Here is a 25,649-nt window from a genome sequence, read left to right as displayed (position 1 = left end):
GGTTGGCGGGACTATCCCATGAGGAAATATTGGCAGCAGAAGTTCATGAGGCTGATACCAGGGTTGGCGGGACCATCCCATGAGGAAATATTGGTTCAACTGGGCCTGTATTCACTAGAATTTAAAAGGGTGAGAGGAGATCTGATTGAAACGAATAAAGTTCACACAGTCCTGGTCTGACTAAATGCAAGGAAGATGCTTTCCCTGGTTGGAAATCTAGAACCAGGGTACACAGTCTCTGAATACAGGGTAGACCATTTAGGAGAGATGAGGAAGTATTTCTTCACTCAAAGGGCAGTGAACCTGTGGAACTCTCTACCACAAATGGCTGTGGAGGCCATGTCACTCAATGTATTCAAGAAAGAGATTAAAAAAATATATTTTAATAGCATCAAAGGGGTATTAGGAGAAAGTGGGAGTATGGTATTGAGATAGTGGATAACCATCATCATATTGAATGGTGGAGCAGGCTCGAAGGGCCGAATGGCTTACTCCTGCTCCTAGTTTCTGTGCAAGGCCAGTTTGAAATAGAAATGCAGTTGCACCTTATTGTAACACCAAGACACTTGATAAAACATTACTTGCAGCATCTCACAAAGGTTACTTGTACACAAGTATTTTGCACAGCATTTGATTGATGCATTGACAGTTTGCAACTACATTTATGGAAAAAAGCAGATCATGCTGAACAGGGCAACAGCAGTCTTTGTTCAACAAACTGATTAATTTAAAAAAGGATTACTTGAACAATGAAAGCCAATTTATTAACTTTATGTATTGAAATGCAGATTGTCAAATTTTAATTCAAACATCTGTGAGTCACCACTGTTTAAATTCCTGAAGAAACCAGCAAACACAATAGTAAGGATTTTTTTTTTTATAAGGGTCCTGTTGAAGATTAAGTGTGTCATCTGCAAAGGTCTTTAACACAGGAAACTGACAAAATCAAGCTTTAGAAACAACTTAAACCAGTTGTTTAAAAAAAAGACATTTTCAAAAGTGTGATAAATAGACTTTAATTACATTCATATTACACATGCATTTTTTCAACAAGAGCTGGAACAAGACTCTAACAACCGAATGTTGCATGGTTGATTTATGCTGTGGTCTGTACATTCTTAAGTGCAACATATTCATTCTTCCCCAGAAAAAAGTATGTATTAAACCACCAATCAGAATGTTTCACAACAAAAAGCAGAGCTGGAAAGGAGCTTGCTTATTCCAAGAGGAAAAAAAACTCCCCTGCCCTGTGCCTGCACAAGATAAATTCTCCAGCACAAAACAAAGTAACATTGAGCTGTTTATAGACAAACATTTATTTTCATGCCAGTAATTTTACATACCATAAATTACAACTGGCAAAACGTGACACTTGTATTTGTATTCCACCACCCCCCCCCCCCCCCCCAGCCAACATTACATAACTGACAATTCCCTTCCCATTAAGGAATTATATACTCATCCCCTCCCATCACTTTATAATCGACTCAAATATATGGGGTGTTTAAACGGACTTCAAGAGTTACAACTGCTAAGGATATACCTCAGTGATTTAACCACTCACAGTTACCCTCTTCGCAACAAAGTTCTTGTGTACTCTACTGAAACACATCTACTCCTAGTTTTACCATCTGCAGATAGGTTGGTTGGTTTAGAAAAGGTACTACAATAATATTGGGTACAGGGGCTTTGGGAAATCAGCATAACTTGAAGCTGCTTTATAGTATAAAAGAATTTTGTAATATTTTGCATTGAAATATTAAGTTCATTTCAGTTCTAATCCTCAGCCTTAATTTCCAATTAGTTACTTATTTTTCATGTAATGTGAATGAATTCGATAAGGACAGTAAACAAAATAATTGCAAACTTTCATTCCCACGCCAAGGGGCAAAACAATTATCTCAGAGAACTAATTACCCATCATATACATTTGTGTCTGACTGAACAATAACCTGAACTGGCGAGTTTGTTAATGGTGTGCGGGGAAATACTCACCATTGTACAGGAAAGGATGTAGGTCTCCCTAGATCCTTAGCTGAACTTGCACAGTCCACTGACAATTTCCCTGGCAAGTAAAAGCAAAAGTGCATTAATTTTACCACTGCTTAGGAAACATTAAAAGCGATTTATACCTCCAAGAATATTAACATCCATATGCACAGAAATTAAAATTTATAGCCATTAGCATTGATTGTAAAAAAAAAATCAAGCAATTCTGCACTACACTGCTTCACCTGCAAATCAAAAGGTTCTGAGCATATTTGAGAAGACAATCAGATACTGACAACGCACTGAAGACACAGCAAAATCTCATTTCATGTATAATAACTGATGCGGCTGTCTAAGATTTTCCTAAAGCTTCATCACACATCAGTACTCTGGATGGATGCACATGCAGTTAGTCTGTTGCAAAGATGCTATTAATTAGGAATGTCAGCACTGGTGTTGCGGTTCCCATATTTGTGGTGGATGATCAGTAGTACAACTCCCAGAAAGAAGCAGATGGAGCCAACAGTAATGTAAGCGATTCCAAGGAATGGATTCTTTCCTCCCATCCAGGAAATGGTGCTCAAGATCATTCTTTTTCGCCCATCAAAGCTGAGCACAGGATAATCTGAGCATAGTATAGGAAGTATCACAGTATAGCATTTAACTTGAAACTTATACTTCTTGAACATTGGTTTTAAGAATACTATTTTTTAAAATCAAACTTGAATTCAATTAACATTTGAACAAATTAAATCCTTCTTATAGGTTAAAATTTAATTTTAAAAATCTCTCACTCTACATCGTTCTGTGCTCTGTGTTTCTATGCTGATAGTACACAGGGAAGTGCTCAATTTTCTTTAGTGCTTCATTTTAAAAGATATACAGATGAAGTATGGGGAATACGCCATCCGACTTTCTATCATTCCCCCCAGGGAAGTGCTTAACCTCTTTGACCATCAAAGTCATTAAATCTGAACCTAATCCAGACCTTGCTCAAGAGGCACTTTCCAGCAGTGATCTGGGGCGGGATTCTCCCCTACCCGGCGTGACGGGGGGTCCCGGCGTAGGGGAGTGGCGCCAACCACTCCTGGGTCGGTCCTCCCCAAAGGTGGGGAATTCTCTATGGAACCATCTATGGAATAGTGTAGGTCAGATAGGCTTCAGATGGTTTCACAGGTCGGCGCAACATCGAGGGCCGAAGGGCCCGTACTGCGCTGTAGTGTTCTATGTTCTATGTTCTTTGGGGGCTAGCCCCGTGCCGGAGGGGTTGGCACCAGAAGACTGGCGCAAAAAACCGGCGCCCCAGGCAGTGGGGCTGGCCGAAAGGCTTTCGCCGGTCGGCGTATGCGGTGAAGTCAGCGGCTAGCTGCTGCTGACGTCACCACCGGCGCATGCGCGATGTGGGTTTCTCTTCCGCTTCCGCCATGGCGGAGGCCGTGGCGGCCGCAGAAGAGAAAGAGTACACCCAGGGCACTGGCCCGGAGTCTGAGCGGGGGGCCCCGATCGCGGGCCTGGCCACCGTGGGGGCACCCCCCGGGGTCCAATCTCCCCCCCCCCCCCCCCCCCCCCAGGCCCGCTCGCGCCGCCGATCCCGTCGCCACCAGAGGTCGTTCAAACCACGGTGGCGGGAGAGGCCTCCCAGCGGCGGGACTTCGGCCCATCGCGGGCCGGAGAATCACCGCAGGGGCCTCGCCGATCGGAGTGGCGTGATTCCCGCCGCCGCCACTTCCCGGGTGGCGGAGAATCTCTGCCACGGCGGGGGCCGGATTTTCGGCGGCCCCAGGCGATTCTCCGACCCTGCTGGGGGGTCGGAAAATTTTGCCCCATGTCTTTCAGGACTTGTGGGAGGAAACTGGAGCACTCGGAGCAAATCCACGCAGACATGGGGAGAACGTACAGACTCCACAGTGACCCAAGCGGGAATCAAACCTGGGACCCTGGCGCTATGAAGCAAACGTGCTAACCACCGTGCGATTCAAGGGTTACAAATTTCAACCAAAACTCTCAAATTCAGTTCAGCTAACGCTCCCATAATGTGCCCACAATCATGACCTAGCACACATTTTTTAGTTTACAAAATAGATGCTAGGGCATTGCACCACTGTATTTATTCATATTCAAAAGTAACAACTTGCATTTATAAAGCACCTTAGTGTAATAGAATATTCAAAGTGCTTCACAGGATTGCTAGCAATCAAAATTGAACATCAAGCCACATGAGATGTGAGGAAACTTGGTCAAACTAGGTTTTCTGTAATGTTTTAACAGAAGAGAGGTATGGAAGGAATTCCAGAGTTTGGGCCTAGATATCTAGACACAGCTGCCAATAGTGGGTTGATGAAAATCTGGGATGCAGAAGAGGCCAAAATTGAAAGAGCACAGCGATCTCTAAAAGCTAGAGATGATTACAGGGACAAAGATTTCAGAGATTTGAAAACAATTATGAGAAGCGTGCAACTAGGCAACAATATGTTCCCTAAAGAACCCTCTCAGAAAGGACGACCATAATACTGCAGTGCTGCACGGAGAGTTGCAATCTACTTGCACTTTCTACACTATGTCCCAAGCAGGATATACAAACTTAAACAGCTGTTAAGATAGCAGTCAACAGAGACCAAATTAGTGATCATTGTTTGCCAACTCGAAACAGAGGTGAGGGGAAAATAACAAAATCACAAAATGACAGGGACAAAATTATTAATGGAAGAGAAAAATGCAAACTCTAATATTTTCTTGTTTCCACAATTCAGATGTGCAACAAGGAACTATTTTGATAGTTAATACAGCAACTTACAAAATTGGAGAGTTTGTGATTTTATGGTTGAGATTAAGGGGCTGGTTTAGCTCACTCGGCTAAATTGCTGGCTTTTAAAGCAGACCAAGCAGGCCAGCAGCACGGTTCGATTCCCGTACCAGCCTCCCCGGACAGGCGCCGGAATGTGGCGACTAGGGGCTTTTCACAGTAACTTAATTGAAGCCTACGCGTGACAATAAGCGATTTTCATTTCATTTTTCATTTCAAGTCACAGCATAAGCTTTTTGGATAACACTTGGACAAAGACCCATTTGCAAGTACAAAATGCAATAAAAATATTATAACTTTAAATGGGCTGACTTTCAAAATTCCTACTCGTGAGCGCTGATGACCAGTTTCCTTTCCACTACACACTCACTCTGATAAGTTCTTCTGCTAAGTATTGGCAGGCCTGTAATTTGTATCAATAATAGTCGATACAACTTTTTTATTCCTTTACTTTCCCATTTGTTAGTGCAATGTAATTAGAAAAGTGAAATAATAAGCACCAAGATCAGCCAATATGCTGCAACAAGGCAGCATAAGCAGGTTTTATCTGGCGTGGTGCGGCAAACCTTTGGTCGCTGGAAGAAAGTACACCCATATGTACGAGATTGCTATTTAAACCAATGTGGATCAGTATTGCAAACACACCCATTCTCAATAGAACTTAATGAAAATGAGAAACAGATGGAATCTTTGTTTTATACAAAAAAAGGATACTGTAGGTAACGTGCAATGTATAATTTCCTTGCTGCAATGTCGGGGTCAATGAATCAGTCTTCATAATAAGCCTGTACAGCTTGCGAAAAGTGGGTAAAGCTGCAGTACGCATCCATACAATGAAATCTTCGTTGATAAATCCATTGTTGTGTGGGTCAGTTGGATCCAGGTCATACACTGGCTTTGGCCAGTTCAAAGGTTTTGCAGTGTCTGTAACATATTCCCAAAACAATTTTAGATTGTATATAACTTGACCAATTCCACTCGAGGAACTTTATGTATTCTGATGTTCATTTTGGAAAATTTTGATTTAAGTGGTCAAAAATTGTAAGATAGCTATGGGTGGATAATTTATTCTTACACAATCTGAATAATAAACTAAATAGATTCATATTATTGGTGTTGATTTTGCAACTGATTTTAGGATTTTGATATCTATTATTCTATTAAGAAGCTCAATCCTCATGCTGATCATACATGAGGAAATTGAATTTGACTTGTGCCTTACATGACTCAGTGAGAAATCATGTTCCAGAACTTCCCTATTCAGAGAGTTGATTGTGATTGAGGGTTGATTTTTTTTCACCTCTTTTTAAGACTGAATGGCCACATTTCTTCAGTCTTTCAACTCTATTACAATATGAATCAACCTACTGGCCATCAACAGACGGTATAATGATTAATGCTTTTCAACATGCTGATCCACCTTCAATTCAGATTATTGATTTCTAATTCTTCTCAGCCTCAGGAATAAGCCCAACCGCTTTAATGTGCTATTTATTTTTCCCATCGTTGCTAATTTCCTATTTAGTGGATATTTTTTGCAGTGAATTCACACCTACTAAAAATTGGGTCGAGACCAACTTATTTACAGCTAACAGATACCAAGCTACATTCCATTCGATCCAAAACTAGAAAGGTGAAATAAATTGTGCTTGCCCCACTGTACCATTCAACCCTTGATTTCTTAATTATAGGTGAAACTTAGTTGTTCCCAAAAAACTATTTTGCAAATCATATTTAAGTTAGGGCTTTCAAGAAACGTCACTGTAAAACAGTAATACGGATCAAGTTTTCACTAACTTGAATTAATTTTCACAAAATCTTTATACCGAATCAAGAATACACCCAGTTTTGAAGTAAAATTACCTTTAAAAATGGTTGATAAATTGCCATCCCCAGTTGGGTTTCTGAACTTGACATTCTTGTCTGTCCACCACGCAATACCATTACTCGTCAGTTGAATCTCTTTTCGAGTGCCATTGTCCAGGTAGTACAGTGCCAAAGTATCTAGCAATTAGAAATCAAAGATCTGAGGACTATACGGCAAAAAATTAATAAGTAGACGTCAAAGCTTAATGCAGCTGTATGCAGTCAGAGCATTAGTTCAAGTACCCAACAGTATTTCAGCAAACAAATAATGCAAACAAAAAATATTTTATGAAAATTTGGAAAACATAAAATGGAATCAAGATAGCACAAAATAATTTGCCCTCAGTAACTCTGTAGGTCAGGCAGTTTTACTAGGTAGGTCCTATGTTCAGCCACTAGCAGATGCTGAGGCTGTGGAGGGAGCACTGCTGCTGCTGCCCCATGGGCATCAAAAGAAGTCAGCCAGGGATTATGGACATTTGTGGATGTTAATCTGAGTAATGTCACTATTTGGCTTCACTGTGATGCTGTTGGTTACATTTTCAGATACACTCCCTGTCCACCCTGTCTCATGAATCAACAATGATATTCTCAGGTAGATACCAGATATATCAAGCAAGTCATAGCATTCAGCGAGATGAGGAAATAAAATCTACTTATTTGAACATGTTGTAGTCTGTAAATCTGTTCATCGCTGAGACTTCAGGATTGCTGATTTATCACCTGGCACTGCCGAGCAATCAGATCTCAACAGTGGTCCGAGTGATTCAGGTTATCAGATAACTTTATAAAAAAACTACTTGTTCCCCAATCCTGGTAAAGTGACAACCTAGCATTCTGTTCATTCCACTGACAAAGAGTTTATGGACTCGAAATGTTAACTGTTTCTTTCCTCATAGATGCTGGCAGATCTGCTGAACTTATCCACCATCCTCTGTTCTTGCTTCAGATTCCAGCTTCTGCTGTATTTTACTTATTTTTTTTCTTTTTACGCCACCTGGCTTCTGCACCCTCCCCAATCAATTTCAAGGCCTCTGCTAAACGATGCTGCTCAAGTCTCTCATATACCGGTTTTACCACCAGGGCATCAGTTCCATTTCAGCTTCTTTCCAATCTGTTCCCAGATCGCTAATGTGCTCTCTCCCAGGTCTGAACTTCCCCCAGTACTCATTTCATTTCAGCTGCCACCAAACCCTGTACTCTCTTAGACTTATACATATTGTAGCATCAGGGAATCTGGAAGTCAGGTTTCCAACAGGCTGTGGTTTTCAGTTAGGCAGGGAGCATGCTGATAGAAGTCAAATGTCAAGGTTGGCTTGCACTGGGTGTGGGGTTTGCAATACCTCGGTTGGATAGGTGCAGCTGGGGGAGCAGGGAGAACTGAAGGCCTGGAAAGGAATGAGACACTAGAAAAGGAGAGGACCAAGTTCTGGGGAGGAGGGCAGTGTGTCTTGGGGGCCGAAGATTTGTGGAGAGGAGTTAGTAGCCTTGGTGATGGAGGGAGTGGTGCCCAGTGGCAGTTGAGTACCCAGGCAGGCACACTGTGTATAGCAAATAGTGAAAAGGCACTTAAGGACCTTCCTGGACCCAATATTTTCCACTTTGATATACCCGGCATGTGTATAGAGGCTCGGAAAACCCTTGGAATGGGTTGCTTACCTATCCAAATTCCTGCTTCCATTAAAGGCAGAAGTGAATGTGTTGGAGTCCGGGGTTGAATTTTAAGAATTTAACACCCCATTAGACCCAAACCCACCTACTTTGTTTAAGAATCACCCCTGCCGCTTAACTCAATTTGTCTCTCCATAGATGCTGCCTGGCTTGCTGAATATTTCCAGTACTTTGTTTTTATTTAAGATTTTCAGCATCTGCAATACTATGCTTTTAACAAAACGGCACGCTTTCCTCTCTTACAGCTTTCAAAAAGTTGAAATATAGAAGTATATTAAACCAATAATATATAGTAAGAAATCTTACAACACCAGGTAAAAGTCCAACAGGTTTGTTTCAAATACTAGCTTTTGGAGCACTACTCCTTCCTCAGGTGAATCATTCACCCGAGGAAGGAGCTATGCTTCGAAAGCTAGTGTTTGAAACAAACCTGTTGGACTTTAACCTGGTGTTGTAAGACTTCTTACTGTGCTCACCCCAGCCCAACGCCGGCATCTCCACATCAATAATATATACAGAGACACAATGCGAAATACACTGACAGAAAATAAGACAAAGAATGAGTGTACAATTAATTGGCAACATGTGCAATAAAAAGGGGGAGAGAGAAAGATACACACAGAGAGAAGAATTAAAGAGAAACAGACATATGGGAAACACTTCTTACTTTTGCCCATAAGCAACCCAGAGGAATTGAATTGTTTACTATTTTTTGATAGTCAACATTCTGAAGAGCACTGCCTATTTCCGAGTGGCCCACTGGAGTACTGGTTGGGATAGTTCAATACAGTATTCACCATGGAGCAAAAATATAACATGAGTAAAGTACCTTCACTATGTTTAAATTAACTGGGAATCCAGTCTCCGTATTATTTTGATTCGGGTTTCTGACATAATTCCTCAACTTAAGTGTTTACCAACAATTTGCTCCACTGTTCTGTAAAAGGCCATGGAGAAGTGCACATGTGGGATACACCCTTGCTGACCCGCTACTTTAATTCGAAGTGGCTCACTTCTACAGGTAGGGTAAGTAAGTCTGAATCTTCCTTTGTCTTAGCATGCTGTACCAGCAGGACATCAAGTGTTTTCGTAATATAATATATTAATCTTGCTTTTTAACGGAAGTGATGTACATTCACAGGTTCTTCTATCACTAAGCATATGACATATACAAACTATAGAATTCAATTTTTATTTGAGTTTACAGAAAATATCTTGTGCACTTACATACCATTAAACAGACTGTTTGCAATAGCTCCACAAGGGGCAATAGGTCGTCCATTAGACATACGATATGGCTCACATTCCTTACTTGGGTCCTGGTGGGGTGGGGAAAGGTGATTTAAGATTAAAAGGCAAAAGATATTGCAAAACCAAAGACAAAACTATACAATAGATGCTAAAGATGTCTTGCCTAGAATTCAGTTATAAATTGATACTGAAGTGAAATAATAGGGTCCATTTTCTTTTCCATGTTTGCATCAGAGTATTTCCTTTTGGGTTTGAAATGTTAAAAAATATTCTCAACCATTTCACTATAGGAAGGTGTTAGTGAAACAGATGCCAGGCCGTGGATGAAAAGATAAGTAAGATGGGGAGGGGGATGGACAGACAAGAAATCAAAAGAGTTTAAATATAAATAAAATGGGAAAGAAGAGCATTGGACTAACACAACCAAGTGAGGATATAAAAGTCCAAAGGATAAATAGATTTTTATATGTGTGTAGAAAAGAAGGTTAAAAATAAAGTGAGAGGACCTGCTATTAACTGCACAGGAATGCAGTGTCTGTAGTAAATCCTGGGAACTGGGAGCATGTCCTATAAGGAACCAAATGATAGTAGGGATTACTGAGACAAGGGTACATAAAATCAGAACTAGGAATTAAACATCACAAGGTATAACATACTTTGAAAAGATAGTGAGGGAAAAGGGGAGGTAGAACAGCTGTACATTAGAGATAACATAAATGGCAGTACGAAAATGTAATGCAACCACCAGTTAGATAGAAACAAAATGCATGTGGTTAGAAAAGATCTGAAACAATCAATCAATCACACTAATCGGGGTACTCTGGTCACCTGAACAGAACTATGCAAACAAATTAGAGTAATGAATAAAAGGCAGGAAATAATTGAGGAATTTTGACTATCCGGAAATTAATTGGTCAGAAGGGTTAGGTAAAGGAGACAAGGGAATGGATTGCTACAATGTTCTAACCAATTCTAACCAACTATGCAGGAATCCCAACCAAGGGAAGATTCACTGTAGGATTTAGTCATGGGGAATGAAGTAGGGCAGCTGGAGAAAAGTAAAAGGGAACATCAAAGTAACAATAACCATAACATAGTAAAATTTAGGAGAACAACTAAAGAACACACGTATTTCAAAAATTTGAGTAATAAATTGGAGAAAATCTGATTTTGAGGCGAGAGTAGAACCTGGGAAAATAAACAAAGAAATTGGCAAACAATGACTTAGAACTGTGGGAAACACTTGAAGAGAGTCCTGGAAAAGAATACTCCACCAAAGAACACAAACAGACTAAACACTGCCATGGATAAGTAACAGCATAAAAGAAACTGCAGATAATCAAGGAACATAAAAATATTAAAATATTCTATATTCACAAATATAACAAGGGAAATTAGGATGGGAACAGGACCACTAAAACAAGTAGCAGTGATGAAATAGCAAAAATGATAAATAATATTGTTTTGGTATTTACCAACTGAAGGATCAGATAGACACAAGATTAGACAAGGGTAGTGGATGTAATATATTTAAATTCCTAAAGACGTTCAATAAGGTAGCACATAATACTGATTAAAATGCTCCTCCAATTATGGATGCTTTGACAAATAGCAGAATGATAGCTGGCTGCAAGACAGAAGTGATTAGAGATATAGGGAAGCTATTCAAAGTGGCAAAAAGTGGAACATGGGTCCTATAAGCAGTAGTGCAGGGACCACTGTTGTTCACAATTTGTATTTGTAAAATTCCGAACGAGTGACCACACGGAAGCGATAACTGTAAGAAAAACACCAGGTTTATTTTATCATATTACAACTCCTACTCCCCGAAGGGCCTCCCGCGTCTGGCCCACACTTGGGCCGGGGTATTTATGTCCCATGAGGCCCCTGGCTTAAGAGTGCAGCTCCGCCCCCTCATCTAGAGAGATCAGATTCAGGCGAGGCCACAGGGACTCTGAGGTTGCAGACCCAGTGGTCTCCGGTCGGGACTTGAGTTTAGACCTTGAAATCAGAAATAGAATTTCTGAATTTGCAGATGACGCCGAATTGGTAATAAATAAATAGTCAGTAATGAGGAGGACTTGACTGCAACAAATTACAAGTTCACATCAATAAACATGAAGAACGGGCATTCAATTGGGGAATTAATTTCAACATGAGGTATTGCATTTCTGTGAGTAAAGTACATGTCACATATTTCTTCAATGATAGAGATCTGGCAGTACAAAGTAGTGACACAGGTCACTAAGGACAAAGCAAAAGTAGATGGGAAAAGGTGATTGCAGGGTAAAGCAGTAAGCAGTGCAGAGAGTCAGGGGCAAAATAATTCAGTTACAAACTATATAATGCCTTTGAAGAGAAAAGGTACAGCAACCTAAATGCACCCTGCATGAAGAGGTTCCCAAGTTATTTAAAGAGATAAGTAAGCAACAGTATTATCTTCTTCAGAGGCCATACTTGAAGAACTAAAATGCAAGTCAAGAATTGAGAAGTAAAATGAATCTTGACAGAAAAGACAATAGATGTGCTGAAAGTAGTAGCGCAGCGTGAGTGAATATTCGCTGTTACTTGATAAGAAGCACCTACACATTGATATCAATACATGAAAGTAAATACAGTAGTCCCCCGTTATACCGCGCTCCGCGATATACCGCGGGGGGGCTGATGGACCCCAACTGTCAGTTGTGTCAATTTCAGCGGCCGGCTCACTTTGATCCGGAGAAGGAAGCTGCTCTCACTGAAATAATCAGCCGGCCGCTGAAATTGACACTGCCGGCTGCTCTCTCCCTCCAATCCAACTTTTAAGTTTTAATGTTTCTGATTGGAGGGAGAGAGCAGCCGGCAGTGTCAATTTCAGCGGACGGCTCACTTTGATCCGGAGAGGGAAGCTGCTCTCTCACTGAAGCAATCAGCTGGCCGCTGAAATTGACACTGCCGAGGGGGGGCGGGTGTTGGGAGGGGAGAAGAGGGGGGGCGGGTGTTTGGGGGGGGGGGAGAAGAGGGGGGGGCGGGTGTTTGGGGGGGGGGAAGAAGGGGGGGGGAGAAGAGGGGGGGCGGGTGTTTGGGGGGGGGGAGAAGAGGGGGGCGGGTGTTTGGGGGGGGAGAAGAGGGGGGCGGGTGTTGGGGGGAGAAGAGGGGGGGCGGGTGTTGGGGGGGAGAAGAGGGGGCGGGTGTTGGGGGGAGAAGAGGGGGGGAGAAGAGGGGGGGGCGGGTGTTTGGGGGGGGGAGAAGAGGGGGGGCGGGTGTTTGGGGGGGAGAAGAGGGGGGCGGGTGTTGGGGGGGAGAAGAGGGGGGGCGGGTGTTTGGGGGGGGGGGGAAGAAGGGGGGGGGAGAAGAGGGGGGGAGAAGAGGGGGGGCGGGTGTTTGGGGGGGGAGAAGAGGGGGGCGGGTGTTTGGGGGGGGAGAAGAGGGGGGGGCGGGTGTTGGGGGGGAGAAGAGGGGGGGCGGGTGTTGGGGGGGGAGAAGAGGGGGCGGGTGTTGGGGGGAGAAGAGGGGGGGAGAAGAGGGGGGGCGGGTGTTTGGGGGGGGGAGAAGGGGGGGGGCGGGTGTTTGGGGGGGAGAAGAGGGGGGCGGGTGTTGGGGGGGAGAAGAGGGGGGGCGGGTGTTGGGGGGGGAGAAGAGGGGGGGTGGGTGTTGGGGGGGAGAAGAGGGGGGGCGGGTGTTGGGGGGGAGAAGAGGGGGGCGGGTGTTGGGGGGGGGAGAAGAGGGGGGCGGGTGTTGGGGGAGAGGAGGAGACAGAGCCCAGTGGGTGTTGGGGGAGAGGGGGCGAGCCGGAGGGTGTGGGGGGGGGAGGGGTCTAGTTGGAGGATGTGGGGGGAGAGGGGGCGAACCGGAGGGTGTGGGGGGAGAGGGGGCAAGCCGGAGGGTGTTGGGGGGGTGAGAGGGGGCGAGCCGGAGGGTGTGGGGGGAGAGGGGTCTAGGTGGAGGATGTGGGGGGAGAGGGGGCGAGCCGGAGGGTGTGGGGGGAGAGCCGGAGGGTGTGGGGGAGAGGGGGCGAGCCGGAGGGTGTGGGGGGAGAGGGGGCGAGCCGGAGGGTGTGGGGGGAGAGGGGGCGAGCCGGAGGGTGTGGGGGGAGAGGGGCGAGCCGGAGGGTGTGGGGGGAGAGGGGGCGAGCCGGAGGTGTGGGGGGAGAGGGGGCGAGCCGGAGGGTGTGGGGGGAGAGGGGGCGAGCCGGAGGGTGTGGGGGGAGAGGGGGCGAGCCGGAGGGTGTGGGGGGAGAGGGGGCGAGCCGGAGGGTGTGGGGGGAGAGGGTGCGAGCCGGAGGGTGTTGGGGGGGGAGAGGGGGCGAGCCGGAGGGTGTGGGGGGAGAGGGGTCTAGTTGGAGGATGTGGGGGGAGAGGGGGCGAGCCGGAGGAAAAAAAAAGAAATTGACACTGCCGGCTGCTCTCTCCCTCCAATCAGAAACATTAAAACTTAAAAGTTGGATTGGAGGGAGAGAGCAGCGGGCAGTGTCAATTTCAGCGGCCGGCTGATTTCAGTGAGAGCAGCTTCCCTCTCCGGATCAAAGTGAGCCGGCCGCTGAAATTTTAATTGGATCCACGATGGGGGTTTTAAATTTATTTAAAAATCTATGCTAGCGCTTCCCATTGTGAGTCTACGGGGTCTGACCTCTCCCCCCGCCCCCCGTAGACTCACAATGGGAAGCGCTAGCATAGATTTTTAAATAAATTTAAAACCCCCATCATGGATATCCGCGGCTCGGATACAACGCGGGTTGGGGTCTTGGACCCCAACACCCGCGTTATAAAGGGGGACTACTGTACTGTATTTAAGCCAAAAGGTTTCAGGTTGAGTGTTATGGGCCAGGGATTAGAGTGCTCCCCCCTCCCTGTCTTTAAATTCACTAAGCCACCCAATAGATAGACTTTAATCCCTCTCGAGCCCCCAATTTATTATGGGCCAGGGTTTAGAGAACACCAAAGTGTATCATGGAGTTCACCTGACCCACAACTTTTAATAGATTGTGGTTATGGGGAGCACACGGGCCTACTTTGCAGGTGCAGTCCAACAGAGGGTTAAAGTACTTTTAAATTAAAACAATGTTTATTTATGAAACCATCAAACACTTTATAAACCCACAGTAAACATCTTAACAACTATCAACACCAATCATCCCCACGGATACAAAATTATATAAGTAACCGTTGATCTTTCCTGCACCATCCATAAGACAAAACAAGAGCATTACAGCACAGTACAGGCCCTCGATATTGCGGCACCCTGTGAAAGCACTCTAAAGCCCATCTTCACCATTCCATTATCATCCATATGTTTATCCAATGACCATTTAAATGCCCTTATTGCTGGCGAGTCCACTACTGTTGCAGGCAGGGCATTCCACGCCCTTACTACTCCGAGTAAAGAACCTACCTCTGACATCTGTCCTATATCTATCTCCCCTCAATTTAAAGCCATGTCCCCTCGTGCTAGCCATCACTATCCGAGGAAAAAGGCTCTCACTGTCCACCCTATCTAATCCTCTGATCATCTTGTATGCCTCTATTAAGTCACCTCTTAACCTTCTGTCTAACGAAAACAGCCTCAGGTCCCTCAGCCTTTCCTCATAAGATCTTCCCTCCATACCAGGCAACATCCTGGTAAATCTCCTTTTTTAGAATTAGAACAGTACAGCACAGAACAGGCCCTTCGGCCCTCAATGTTGTGCCGAGCAATGATCACCCTACTCAAGCCCATGTATCCACTCCACACCAGCAACCCAACAACCCCCATTAACATTATTTTTTAGGACACTAAGGGCAATTTAGCCTGGCCAATCCACCTAACCGCACATCTTTGGACTGTGGGAGGAAACCGGAGCACCCGGAGGAAACCCACGCACACACGGGGAGGACGTGCAGACTCCGCACAGACAGTGACCCAGCCGGGAATCGAACCGGGGACCCTGGAGCTGTGAAGCATTGATGCTAACCACCATGCTACCGTGCTGCCTATGCACCCTTTCCAATGCAAAGACCCTTTTTAACACATAGATCAAGTTTAAATTCTCTACTGAGAGCAGTTAACACTTCGAAATTAGCCAGATTATCTGGAGACAGTCTTTAGATCGCAGAGATCCTTATACAGCTGCTTGCTTTTCCTGCAGCTATCCAGCTCTCAAAATGAAGCTAAAAACCCCTGTAGCTGCCAGCTCAAAAACCAAAGTAAAGCAGACAGACAGCCTAGCTCCACCCACACTCTGACATCACTGCAGCTATTCGATAAACACCCATTTCTTAAAGGTACATCCACTACAGCTATTTAATAAACACCCAGCTCTTAAAGGTTCTCTCACATGACACCTCCCCCCAAGATGGTTTAATTTTTCACCTTTTCCCTTTCCTTTAAGAAATATGGACAGTGAATATACATTTTTTAACAAAACAAAACACGCAAACATTTAATAACATAGTCCATTTTAGTTCTTCTTCCTCCACTGAACCGGATTCTTTTCATCACATTTGTGACAAAACATCGACTATCAGCTTTTCTTGTCCTGCCACATGTATTATTTTTAAATGAAATGGCTGTAACAATAAACTTCATCGAAACAGTCTTCCATTGTTATTCCGGAATCGCTCCAAAAATGACAATGCATTATGATCAATATATATATATATAATTGTGTCAGACGGATTGCTGGTCACAATAATGTGAAAATGCTGCAAAGCCAGCACCAAGCTCAAAATCTCCTTCTCAATCATTGAATACTTCTTCTAGTGAGAATTCAATTTCTTTGAAAAATAACCAATAGTCCGCTCTAGCCCTTCGTCGTCATCTTGTAGAAGCACCGTACCTATGCCCACATCACTCACATCAGCTCACACCTACGCCCACATCACTCGCATCAAAGTAGCTACCTGCTACTTTGAATGGCTTGGTGTAATTTGGGATGGGGAAATAAAAGCGGATTGTCCCACCTTCTCAATGCAATCCTCCAAACGTGGGATAGGATAAGAGTCCGTTCTTGTAACTGCATTAACCTTTCTATAGTCTACACACAACCGTTGGGTACTGTCTGGTTTAGGTACCATCACTATGGGTGAGCTCCATTGGCTGCAATGCCATTTTTAAGCATACTCAATTTCTTTGTTAACCTGTGCCAATTTTAAAGGGTTAAGTCATTATGGATGTTGTTTCATTGGAACAGCATTTCCCACATCTACATCGTGTATCGCCATTTTAGTGCCCCCCAACCTATCTTCACAAACTTGCCCATGTGATAACAATAACTCTTTCAGGTCAGTCCGTTTTTCCTCTGGAAGGTAACTCAACAATTTTTCCCAATTTTTAAGAACATCCTCGTTTTCTAATTTAATTTGAGGTATGTCAAATTCAAAGTCATCTGGATTTGGTTCTTCACTTTGAGTTAGAATCATTAAAACCTCCTCCATTTGCTCTCCTTCCCTGTCAAAGTACCTTTTAAGCATATTCACATGACAGATTCGGTGAGTTTTCCTTCTATCTGGAGTTTTTAATCACATAATTCACCTCACTTACTTTCCTTTCAATCTGATATGGTCTGCAAAACCTTGCTTTTAAAAGGTTCACCTACCACTGGTACCAATACTGAAACTTTATCTCCACTGGCAAAACTACGAACTTTGGATGTCTTGCCCGCTACCCGTTTCATCACATTTTGTGCAACTTTTAAATGTTGTGCAGCCAATTCCCCTGCTCTACTTAATCGTTCCCTAAAATTTGACACGTAATCTAATAATGTAAGTTCCAATTTCTCACCCACCAATTTTTCCTTAATCAATTTAAGTGGTCCTCTTACCTCATGACCAAAAATTAATTCAAAAGGACTGAATTTGGTTGACTCATTAGGTGCATTCCTAATTGCAAACAGTATGAATGGAATTCCTTTATCCCAATTCTCTGGATAATCTTGACAATAAGCCCTCAACATAGTTTTTAATGTCTGATGCCACCTTTCTAACGCTCCCCGCGATTCTGGATGGTACGCAGTTGATTTAAATTGTTTTATTCCTAAGCTATCCATAACTTATTTGCATAACCTCGAGGTTAAATTTGATCCTTGATCCGAATGTATTTCTGTGGGAAGTCCATATCCAGTAAAGAATTTAAGTAACTCCTCCACAATCTTTTTAGCTGTAATATTACGTACTGGAATGGCCCCATGAAACCTAGCAGACACTACCATTATAGTCAAAAGATTCTGATTCCCACTTTTTATTTTAGGAAACAGTCCTACGCAATCAATTAGGACCCGTGTAAAAGGTTCCTCAAATGCTGGAATGGGTAGTAGGGCGCTGGTTTTATCACTGCTTGAGGTTTCCCTATCACTTGACATGATTGACAAAATTTAACTACATCTTTATGTAGTCCAGGCCAATAAAAATGTTTTTGTATTTTAGCTTGAGTTTTCAAGCTGCTTCAATTCTTTTTCATGTTCAAGTTTCTTAATCTGCAACTGAATCTTTGCTATTTCCAATGAATCTGCCTATATCTCAGGCAATTTTAAATGCTCAGCTCCCGCGGTAAGTACCTCTTCTTTTTGCATACTGCCAGGTAACGTTAGCTGCAATGTTTTTGCCAAATCTAATAGCCTTTTTTTAGTCTCTGTTCGTAAGGTATTGCGTGTGACCTTATCCACCCCAAAAACTTCCGCACCTCTGAAAGAGCCATTGTCCACAGCACACTCCCTACTTTAAGTGAAATACCACACCTGAAAAGCAACCACAAATATGCTCCCCCCTCACTGTCTTTAAGTTCACTAAGCCACCCAATAGATAGACTTTAATCCCTCTCGAGCCCCCAATTTATTATGGGCCAGGGTTTAGAGAACCCCAAAGTGTATCATGGAGTTCACCTGACCCACACCTTTTATTAGATTGTAGTTATGGAGAGCACATGGGCCTATCTTACAGGTGCAGTGCAACAGAGAGTTAAAGTACTTTTAAATTAAAACAATGTATATTTATGAAACCATCAAACACTTTATAAACCCACAGTAAATATCTTAACAACTATCAACACCAACCATCCCCACATATACAATATTCTTTTAGTAACCCTTAATTTTTCCTTGCAACATCCACAAGACAAAAGACCCTTTTTAACACAGAGATCAGGTATAAATTCTCTACTGAGAGCAGTTATCACTTTGAAATCACCCAAATGATCTGGTCACAGTCTTTAGATTGCAGAGATATACTTATACTGCTGCTTGCTTTTCCTGCAGCTATCCAGCTCTCAACACAAACCTAAAAACACCCTGTAGCACACTGTAAAACACACTGTAGCTGCCTACAGTGAAAGATAGACAGTCCAGCTCCACCCACACTCTGACATCACTGCAGCTATTCGATAAACACCCATTTCTTAAAGGTTCTCGAACATGACATGAATAATAATCTTAATTAATCTATTCCCAAACTATTCTTAATTAATCTATTCCCAAACTATCACCCACTGGTACCTCAGTCTAGTGTTACACAATTTAAAACAGGCTTGCAAGACATGTCTGAAAGCACAACATTGTCAATTATCCCACTGAACATTAAACATTGTTCAAGTAGACATAAAACATTAAAATTTAACACCATTACTTTTCACATAATACTGGATATTTTAGTCAAGGACTAGATACTTAGTAGTATATGAATTGTCTCTTGCACTGTTTTCTCAATGATTATACAGGGTAGTGTTAGCATTGCTATCACCTGTCACAGCAACTTCATGCAGCCTATCAATGCCCAGCGAAATTTTCAGATTTGCTAAGACCAGTTGCCAGGATGTCCTAATGAAAAGTAAAACTTTGCAAATGCGAGAAGTTTACATTGGGATTATGGTTAGGATTGTATTGGCCCTGTAAGACCCAACACTGAGAACTCGAGCATTACCACTTCAACTAACAACTAAGCAGTTTAAACTGAAATTGGAATGATATATACAGAAACAATGGATCGAGTAGTTGCAGTGGTCTGAATATTTTGTAATAAGGAATCATGTCATCATAGCACTTCTTAAGGTCTGTAGTGAAATGCAAATAATTCTAGGTCACTTCAAATGGGTGGAATTATTAGACTTCATGTGGTCAGAAACATTTTTTGTTTACCTTCTATTGCCATCAAGACTGCACTACTTGTGTAAATCAGCAAAGTGATTTCAACATTCATTGTAGTTAGTGCATGTAATACAGGATCCATACCGACTAGTCCATACTAACAACAGAACATGGGACGGCACAGTGATGCAGTGGTTAGCACTGCTGCTCACAGCGCTGAGGACCGGGGGGTTCGATAACAGTCCTGGGTACCTGTCCGTATGAGGTTTGCACATTATCCCAGTATCTGCATGGGTTTCACCCCCACAACCCAAATATGTGCATGGTAGGTGGATTGGCCATGCTAAATTCCTTCTTAATTGGAAAAAAAAGTAATTGAGTGCTCTAAATTTAAAAACAAAACAGAACATGACCTTGCTGAATTACGTACACACAAAGCGAAACAAAGGGCTACAGCAGCGCTTCACAAACTATTTTCCAATGGATCCCACACCTACACATCATCAGCTCCTCTCCCCACCACTACTCATTTCCCCTCCCCCCTACACAAGGAAGAGCAAGTCATTTCCCAATATCGCTAGGATCTCAGGCCCCAGGGCTCAGACTCTAATGGGCCAGGGAGTGCAGATTCTTCCATCACAGTGCTGAATTGAACCAGAGTCCTCAGTCAGAGCAGACACAAAGAGGTAACTGCTGCCGAAGGCACGATGTGGGTGAGACAACAACTGGCTGGAATCTCTCTTCCTCCCAGTTCTGTAGTTAGAGTCAAGCAATGGACTGCAGTTGAGCTGAGGCAGAGTTATTCTATAGGTAATGGGGCCTCAAATTCGGCAAGCAAGTGCAGCCATCTCCGCAAGAGATAGTGACTCCCACAGCAGAGATAGCATCTGGAAGCTGACCAGCACATGAAGACGCTCTGCAGGCTGTGCATGGCAGCAGTAGCTACTGGGGGTAGGGCCTTTGCAGTTCCCAATCACAGCGAGTCAAAGCCTGGTCAGAATTGGCGCTAGATTAATGAGATAGAAAGGGGTGATAGCAGCTTATACGAAGCAGAGGTCAGAAAGATGATTAAAGGGGTGGAATTCTGTGATGCAAATGTTGTAGTTCCAAATAATGGAAATTTTTCATTCTTGCGGAAAACATTAATTGGTGATAATCAGCAATATTACAAGTCAGTTTACCAGAGGGTAAGCTGGGTGGAGAAAAGAACCAAGTAGTACCGAACGTGGCCAGAAGCACAAGAGAACTCTTAAATAATATCAAGAGATGATAAGTGGGGATCTTCAGACATGTTATCCACGCAGAATGGTTGAAGCGCCTAATCACCAGCAGAAAGATTAATGGAAGAACAGCAACTAGCCGACAGCAAATAAAGCAGCAAGCCACCATTAAGCATGAGTTTAACCAGAACTCCAAAAAGCACATCCACCATTGTGATTAGAAAGTTTGGAAGACAATGATCATCTGCTCCACTTGGCATGGCATTTAGAGGACGACAGGTTAGCTACACTCTAATCATTCCTGCCACCAAAAATATCCATGAATGGAATTAACTCCAGCTAACCTTCACTATAGTCATACAAAATGAATAGACACATTGGGAGTGATAACAAGGCAGAAATTTCATTTCATGGTTGAAATGACAAGAGTTAAAAATTGTTCCAGCCTTGCTCGTATGCCAAAATGAATGAACTGCCATGATTTGTCTATGTAACTTTACTCAGTAAATCTAACAGGGTGAAAAGAAAACTCAGGGAGGTAGGAAGAAGTTTTTAAAGATGGCGCTTAATTCTTCCATTCCATTTTGTGCTTGAATGATGCCAGAATCATTATTGTAGTTTTTTTGCAATGTTACTTACAGAATGAAATCCATTGTATGATTACAAACAGCTACCATTATATTCCAGGAGCAATTCCACTCATCTTACTTTTAAAGAGCTCTTATCACCATTAAGCTGACTGTCATCCCTTGATTTGACGTATCGTCTATGATTCTGGTAGAAATTTGATAATCCATAATACATGAAAACATTGCCCTGCAAAATACAGAAAGTATAAACAAGGGTTCAGTCACAAACTTAAAAAAAGAAAGCTTACATTTTTAATAAAAGTGCATAGGACATCATACAATTTTGCTAACACAATTACTACTGAGGTAAATAATACAATCCATCTTGCTTTAGTATAAAAGTATAATACCTGCACTATGTCCAGGGGGCAGTGACGAACAAACTGCACTACAATGAAAGAATGGTTGAGCTTTAACTGGTCTATCCCTAAGGCTAATGGAAGGCTGCATCTGCTTGCCGAATTCTCTCATACATCCATTGAGTAGCTGAGAGATAGGTTTTAAAAATAACTCAGTGGAGCTCCCCTTATCCCTCTTGCTAGATATAACAAAAAAAACATTTTATTGAACATGCGGTGTCAAAATGACAAATTCAGCTTTTTTTGACCCATGTCACTCTCGTCAATCATTCAGATTTAATATTACTTCTGGCTATGATGCCAAAACATCAGCACATTGAAAAATGGCCTGAAATTATGGGAGGCCCACGAGATAAGAGTAAAATTGATTTATTTCCTCCACTGAATTTATTGCATAGAGCCAATTGCTATTGCTGCTTCCTACTGCGCAATTTAAACAATTACTGCAGCAAAAAAGCATCCAGCTTCTACTGTCAAAAAGGTCACTAAAATCATGTGAAAAGACTCAGTGCTGCTGAATCAAGAGACAAGAATTTGAAGATCCATCACGTTATGTCAATAATCCTCAACAATCCCTGCTCTGTCTCCTCCTAAAAAGATTTAACGTTGGGTTATTCCCTGAAGGCTCTTGGGTTTGGTGTATAATCATGTTCAGTACTCTGAAAAACGCTCCTATGAACAATGAATTTTGGACAAAGGCATTCTTCACACCGATATTTCCATTGTTATTTCATCTAATTGCTGCAGTGACATTTTTCACATAAAAACTGTTTTCAAGGTCCAAATCAGCAATATGGTGTCATGCTGCTGTCAACATATTTAGTTGTTGCTTCACCACATCTTTCTTTTGCAGCAACAAGGGCATCAGTCACTGCCTCGTACACCTGCCATTCTCTTCAATCAGAAAGATGAAAGCTCAAACATAACCTACATACACCCACTTTCAGCATCAGGCCACAGATCTAACTTCACATCAGGGCTCAGATCTTCCAGTTAACACAGGCGAGGGTGTGTATGATACTGATTGTGATTTAATCTGCCCACTTGACATTTTACGCTACAATTTTTGCACCTTACGATGCAGGGGTGAACAGAGTTGGGCGGCCAATTGCCAAGAGTAATTCCTGCTCATCCACATCCCCATTTCTCATCACAAACTGAAGACATATCCCTTCTGCCGGTCTTCAGTTCAGTGACAGACACTGTTTGAATGAACTATCAACCCCAACACGACACAACCTCCCCTCATTGACGATGCTATCTCCCCATCACGCCCGATAATGCTCACTCCAACATCGTTTAACCCTACTTCACCTGCCCAGCCCCACCTCACTGCCTCACAACGCTGACTCTTTCGATAGCGGCTGTACAGGAGCCAAGGATTCCAGAAGGTCAGAAGGTGTAGGAGGGGCTGTGGCCGGAGAAGTGTTCATTGCCGGGTTTTTTGGAGGGGTGTGTGTGTGTGTGAGAGAGAGAGGGGGGTGTCACAGGTGGTGGTGGTTGTGACGGTCATCTACATGGTTTTGGTCATCTGACCCCACTGTCACAGGGATTCGCAGACCAACTGGGCAGGATAAAGCCAGTAATCGGAAGTTTAAAATTCCCACACAAGTACTGTCAACGTGTATGTTTTGGGACCTCCAAAGTCCTAACGTGCATTTCCAATGTAAGTGTGTCGCAAGGTTTGGGCCCAGATTTTAATTCTCACTTCCAGTTGACAATCTCAAAATAATTCTGAAGGGCATGAACAACCCTGATCTTCTGCTGCATGAGAAACCAAAATTGAAACCAGGCCAACCATTCTCTCTTCCCCACCAGCAAAAGGAACCAGTTAAGAGTATTAAAAATCTCAGTCTTCAATTATCTAGTTTAATTTGAATTAGATTAAATTAGATCTTTAGTCTGTACTTGGAGAGTATGCTAAAGTAGTTTCCATACATCTATATTATTAATTCCGCCCAATCTTTATTTCAATTAAAACCAAATCGACTTTGTAAAACACTCGTAACCAAGTCTTTAAACCAACCCATGTTCAACACATAAATGCCATCTTGAAGACAGATTTCTTGCTCAAAAGGGCCTTCTAAGTATTTCAAATCTGGCTTGGCCAGCGTCCTTAAAAGTAATGAAAACCAATTAAATATCTGTGCAACAATGAATAAATCATAATACAAAGGTTTTCTACAACTCTTAACATTTCAGTCTACTCTAGTGCTGTTTGTTATATTTAAGAGGCGGAAATATAGGAAGAACACATTTCAATTATTTATTATGTGCAACAAAACTATTACTCAGGGACAGGGTCTCAATAAAATTAGTGTAAGCAAGATTACAGTAATGGAGAAATGAATGACACTGAAGAGCAACACATCCTCAGGACCAGATAGTTTCCACCCCACAGTTTTAAAAGAAGTAGGCAAGAATATTGGAATACTATAAATAGGACAACTGCAAAGTTATTTTGATTTGAGAACCGCTCTTTAGATTGGAAAATTCATGTTGCTTTGCTATTTAAGGTGACAGAGGGAATTCAGGGAATGATAGATCAGTTCACCTAACGGCCGTTGTCCGGAGATTGCAAGTCGATAATTGGATACGTGTTTCACTATCACTTTCTCAAGGGCAATCAGGAATGGGCAACAAGAACTGATCTTGCCAACTATGCTCACATCCCATGAACAAATAAACATTTTTTCTTCAAATTTAGAGTATTCAATTCTATTTTTCTAGTCAAGGGGCAAATTAGCATGGCCAATCCACCTAACCTATGAACAAATAAATATAAGGCTGCTCAACACCTTGAAAATGTTAACATAATCAGAGAGAGCCAGCAAGAGACCATTAGCTAAAGCTGAGGCTCATGAAATTAAAAGCAAATTAATGACCGGTTAATAAATCGGCTGACTGACAAGAAACAGAAATTAGAGATAATGAATAAGTACTCTAATTTGCAGAATGTGGTCTTCTGTAAGGGTCTGTGTTGGAGCTCAATTATTCACTGTATTAATTGATGACTTAGCTGATAGAATGGAAATGATACAGGGCGAAAAGGAGAAAATGGCATAAGAGGTAGATGATCAGCCATGATGTTTGAATGGTAGAGCAGGCCCAATGGGTCAAATGGCCTATTGCTGCTCTATTTCCTGTGTTCCAAAACTACCAATCACAAAGATTTATAGTAGTGTAAGCAGTGTAGATAGAAGTCTAAAATTACAAAAAGATGTAGATGGATTAAGTGAATGGGCAAAATTGTGACAAAACAGATTTCAAAGTAGACAAATGTAAAATCATCCACTTAGAATATACAAAGGATAGATGTTATAGGGTACTATCTAAATGGTGAAAAGTTAGAAACAGCGAAAATGCAAAATGACTTGGGGCCTAGGTACATTAACCATTAAGATTTCATGGTAACGAAATTAATCAAAAAGGCCAATGGAATACATACTACAATCAGAATTTAGGGAATTAGGAGGTAAGTTAAAAAGTAGGACCTCAAAAGGTAGTAATCTCAGGATTGATACCAGTGCCACGAGACAGAGTAGAAATTCAAGAATAGTCAGAATGAATATGTGGCTTGAGAGATGGTGCAAGAGGGAGGGGTTCAGATTTTTGGGACATTGGAACTGGTTCTGGGGGTGGTGGGACCATTACAAATCGGATTATCTACACCTGGGCAGGACTGGAACCAATGTCCTAGGAGGAGCTTTTGCTAACACTGTTGGGGAGGTTTTAAACTAATGCGGCAGGGGGATGGGAACCAGATTAGGAAGTGCAGGTTAGGTGGATTGGCCATGATAAATTGCCCTTAGTGTCCAAAAATTGTCCTTA

At 42.6% G+C, this 25,649-nt stretch overlaps 1 protein-coding gene across 1 annotated transcript in view; it reads right to left on the bottom strand.

The window, feature by feature from the left end:
• Positions 1–1,000: 1,000 nt before the first annotated feature.
• LOC119969423 (cell cycle control protein 50A-like) overlaps positions 1,001–25,649 on the bottom strand; it is a 37,183-nt gene continuing 12,534 nt past the window's right edge. Inside the window, exons 3-7 of the mRNA XM_038803050.1 lie at positions 21,539–21,646; positions 9,561–9,648; positions 6,656–6,796; positions 5,507–5,716; positions 1,001–2,614 (exon numbers count right to left, since the gene is read on the bottom strand). Of these exons, the coding sequence (XP_038658978.1) occupies positions 2,421–2,614; positions 5,507–5,716; positions 6,656–6,796; positions 9,561–9,648; positions 21,539–21,646 (741 nt within the window). The 3' untranslated portion in view covers positions 1,001–2,420. The remainder of the gene's footprint in view (positions 2,615–5,506; positions 5,717–6,655; positions 6,797–9,560; positions 9,649–21,538; positions 21,647–25,649) is intronic.

The sequence above is a fragment of the Scyliorhinus canicula genome, chromosome 1, assembly GCF_902713615.1.
Source record: "Scyliorhinus canicula chromosome 1, sScyCan1.1, whole genome shotgun sequence".
NCBI classification, from domain to species: Eukaryota; Metazoa; Chordata; class Chondrichthyes; order Carcharhiniformes; family Scyliorhinidae; genus Scyliorhinus; species Scyliorhinus canicula.
Note: the sequence above shows the minus strand (reverse complement) of the source record. Positions and strands in the feature narration are given on the sequence as shown.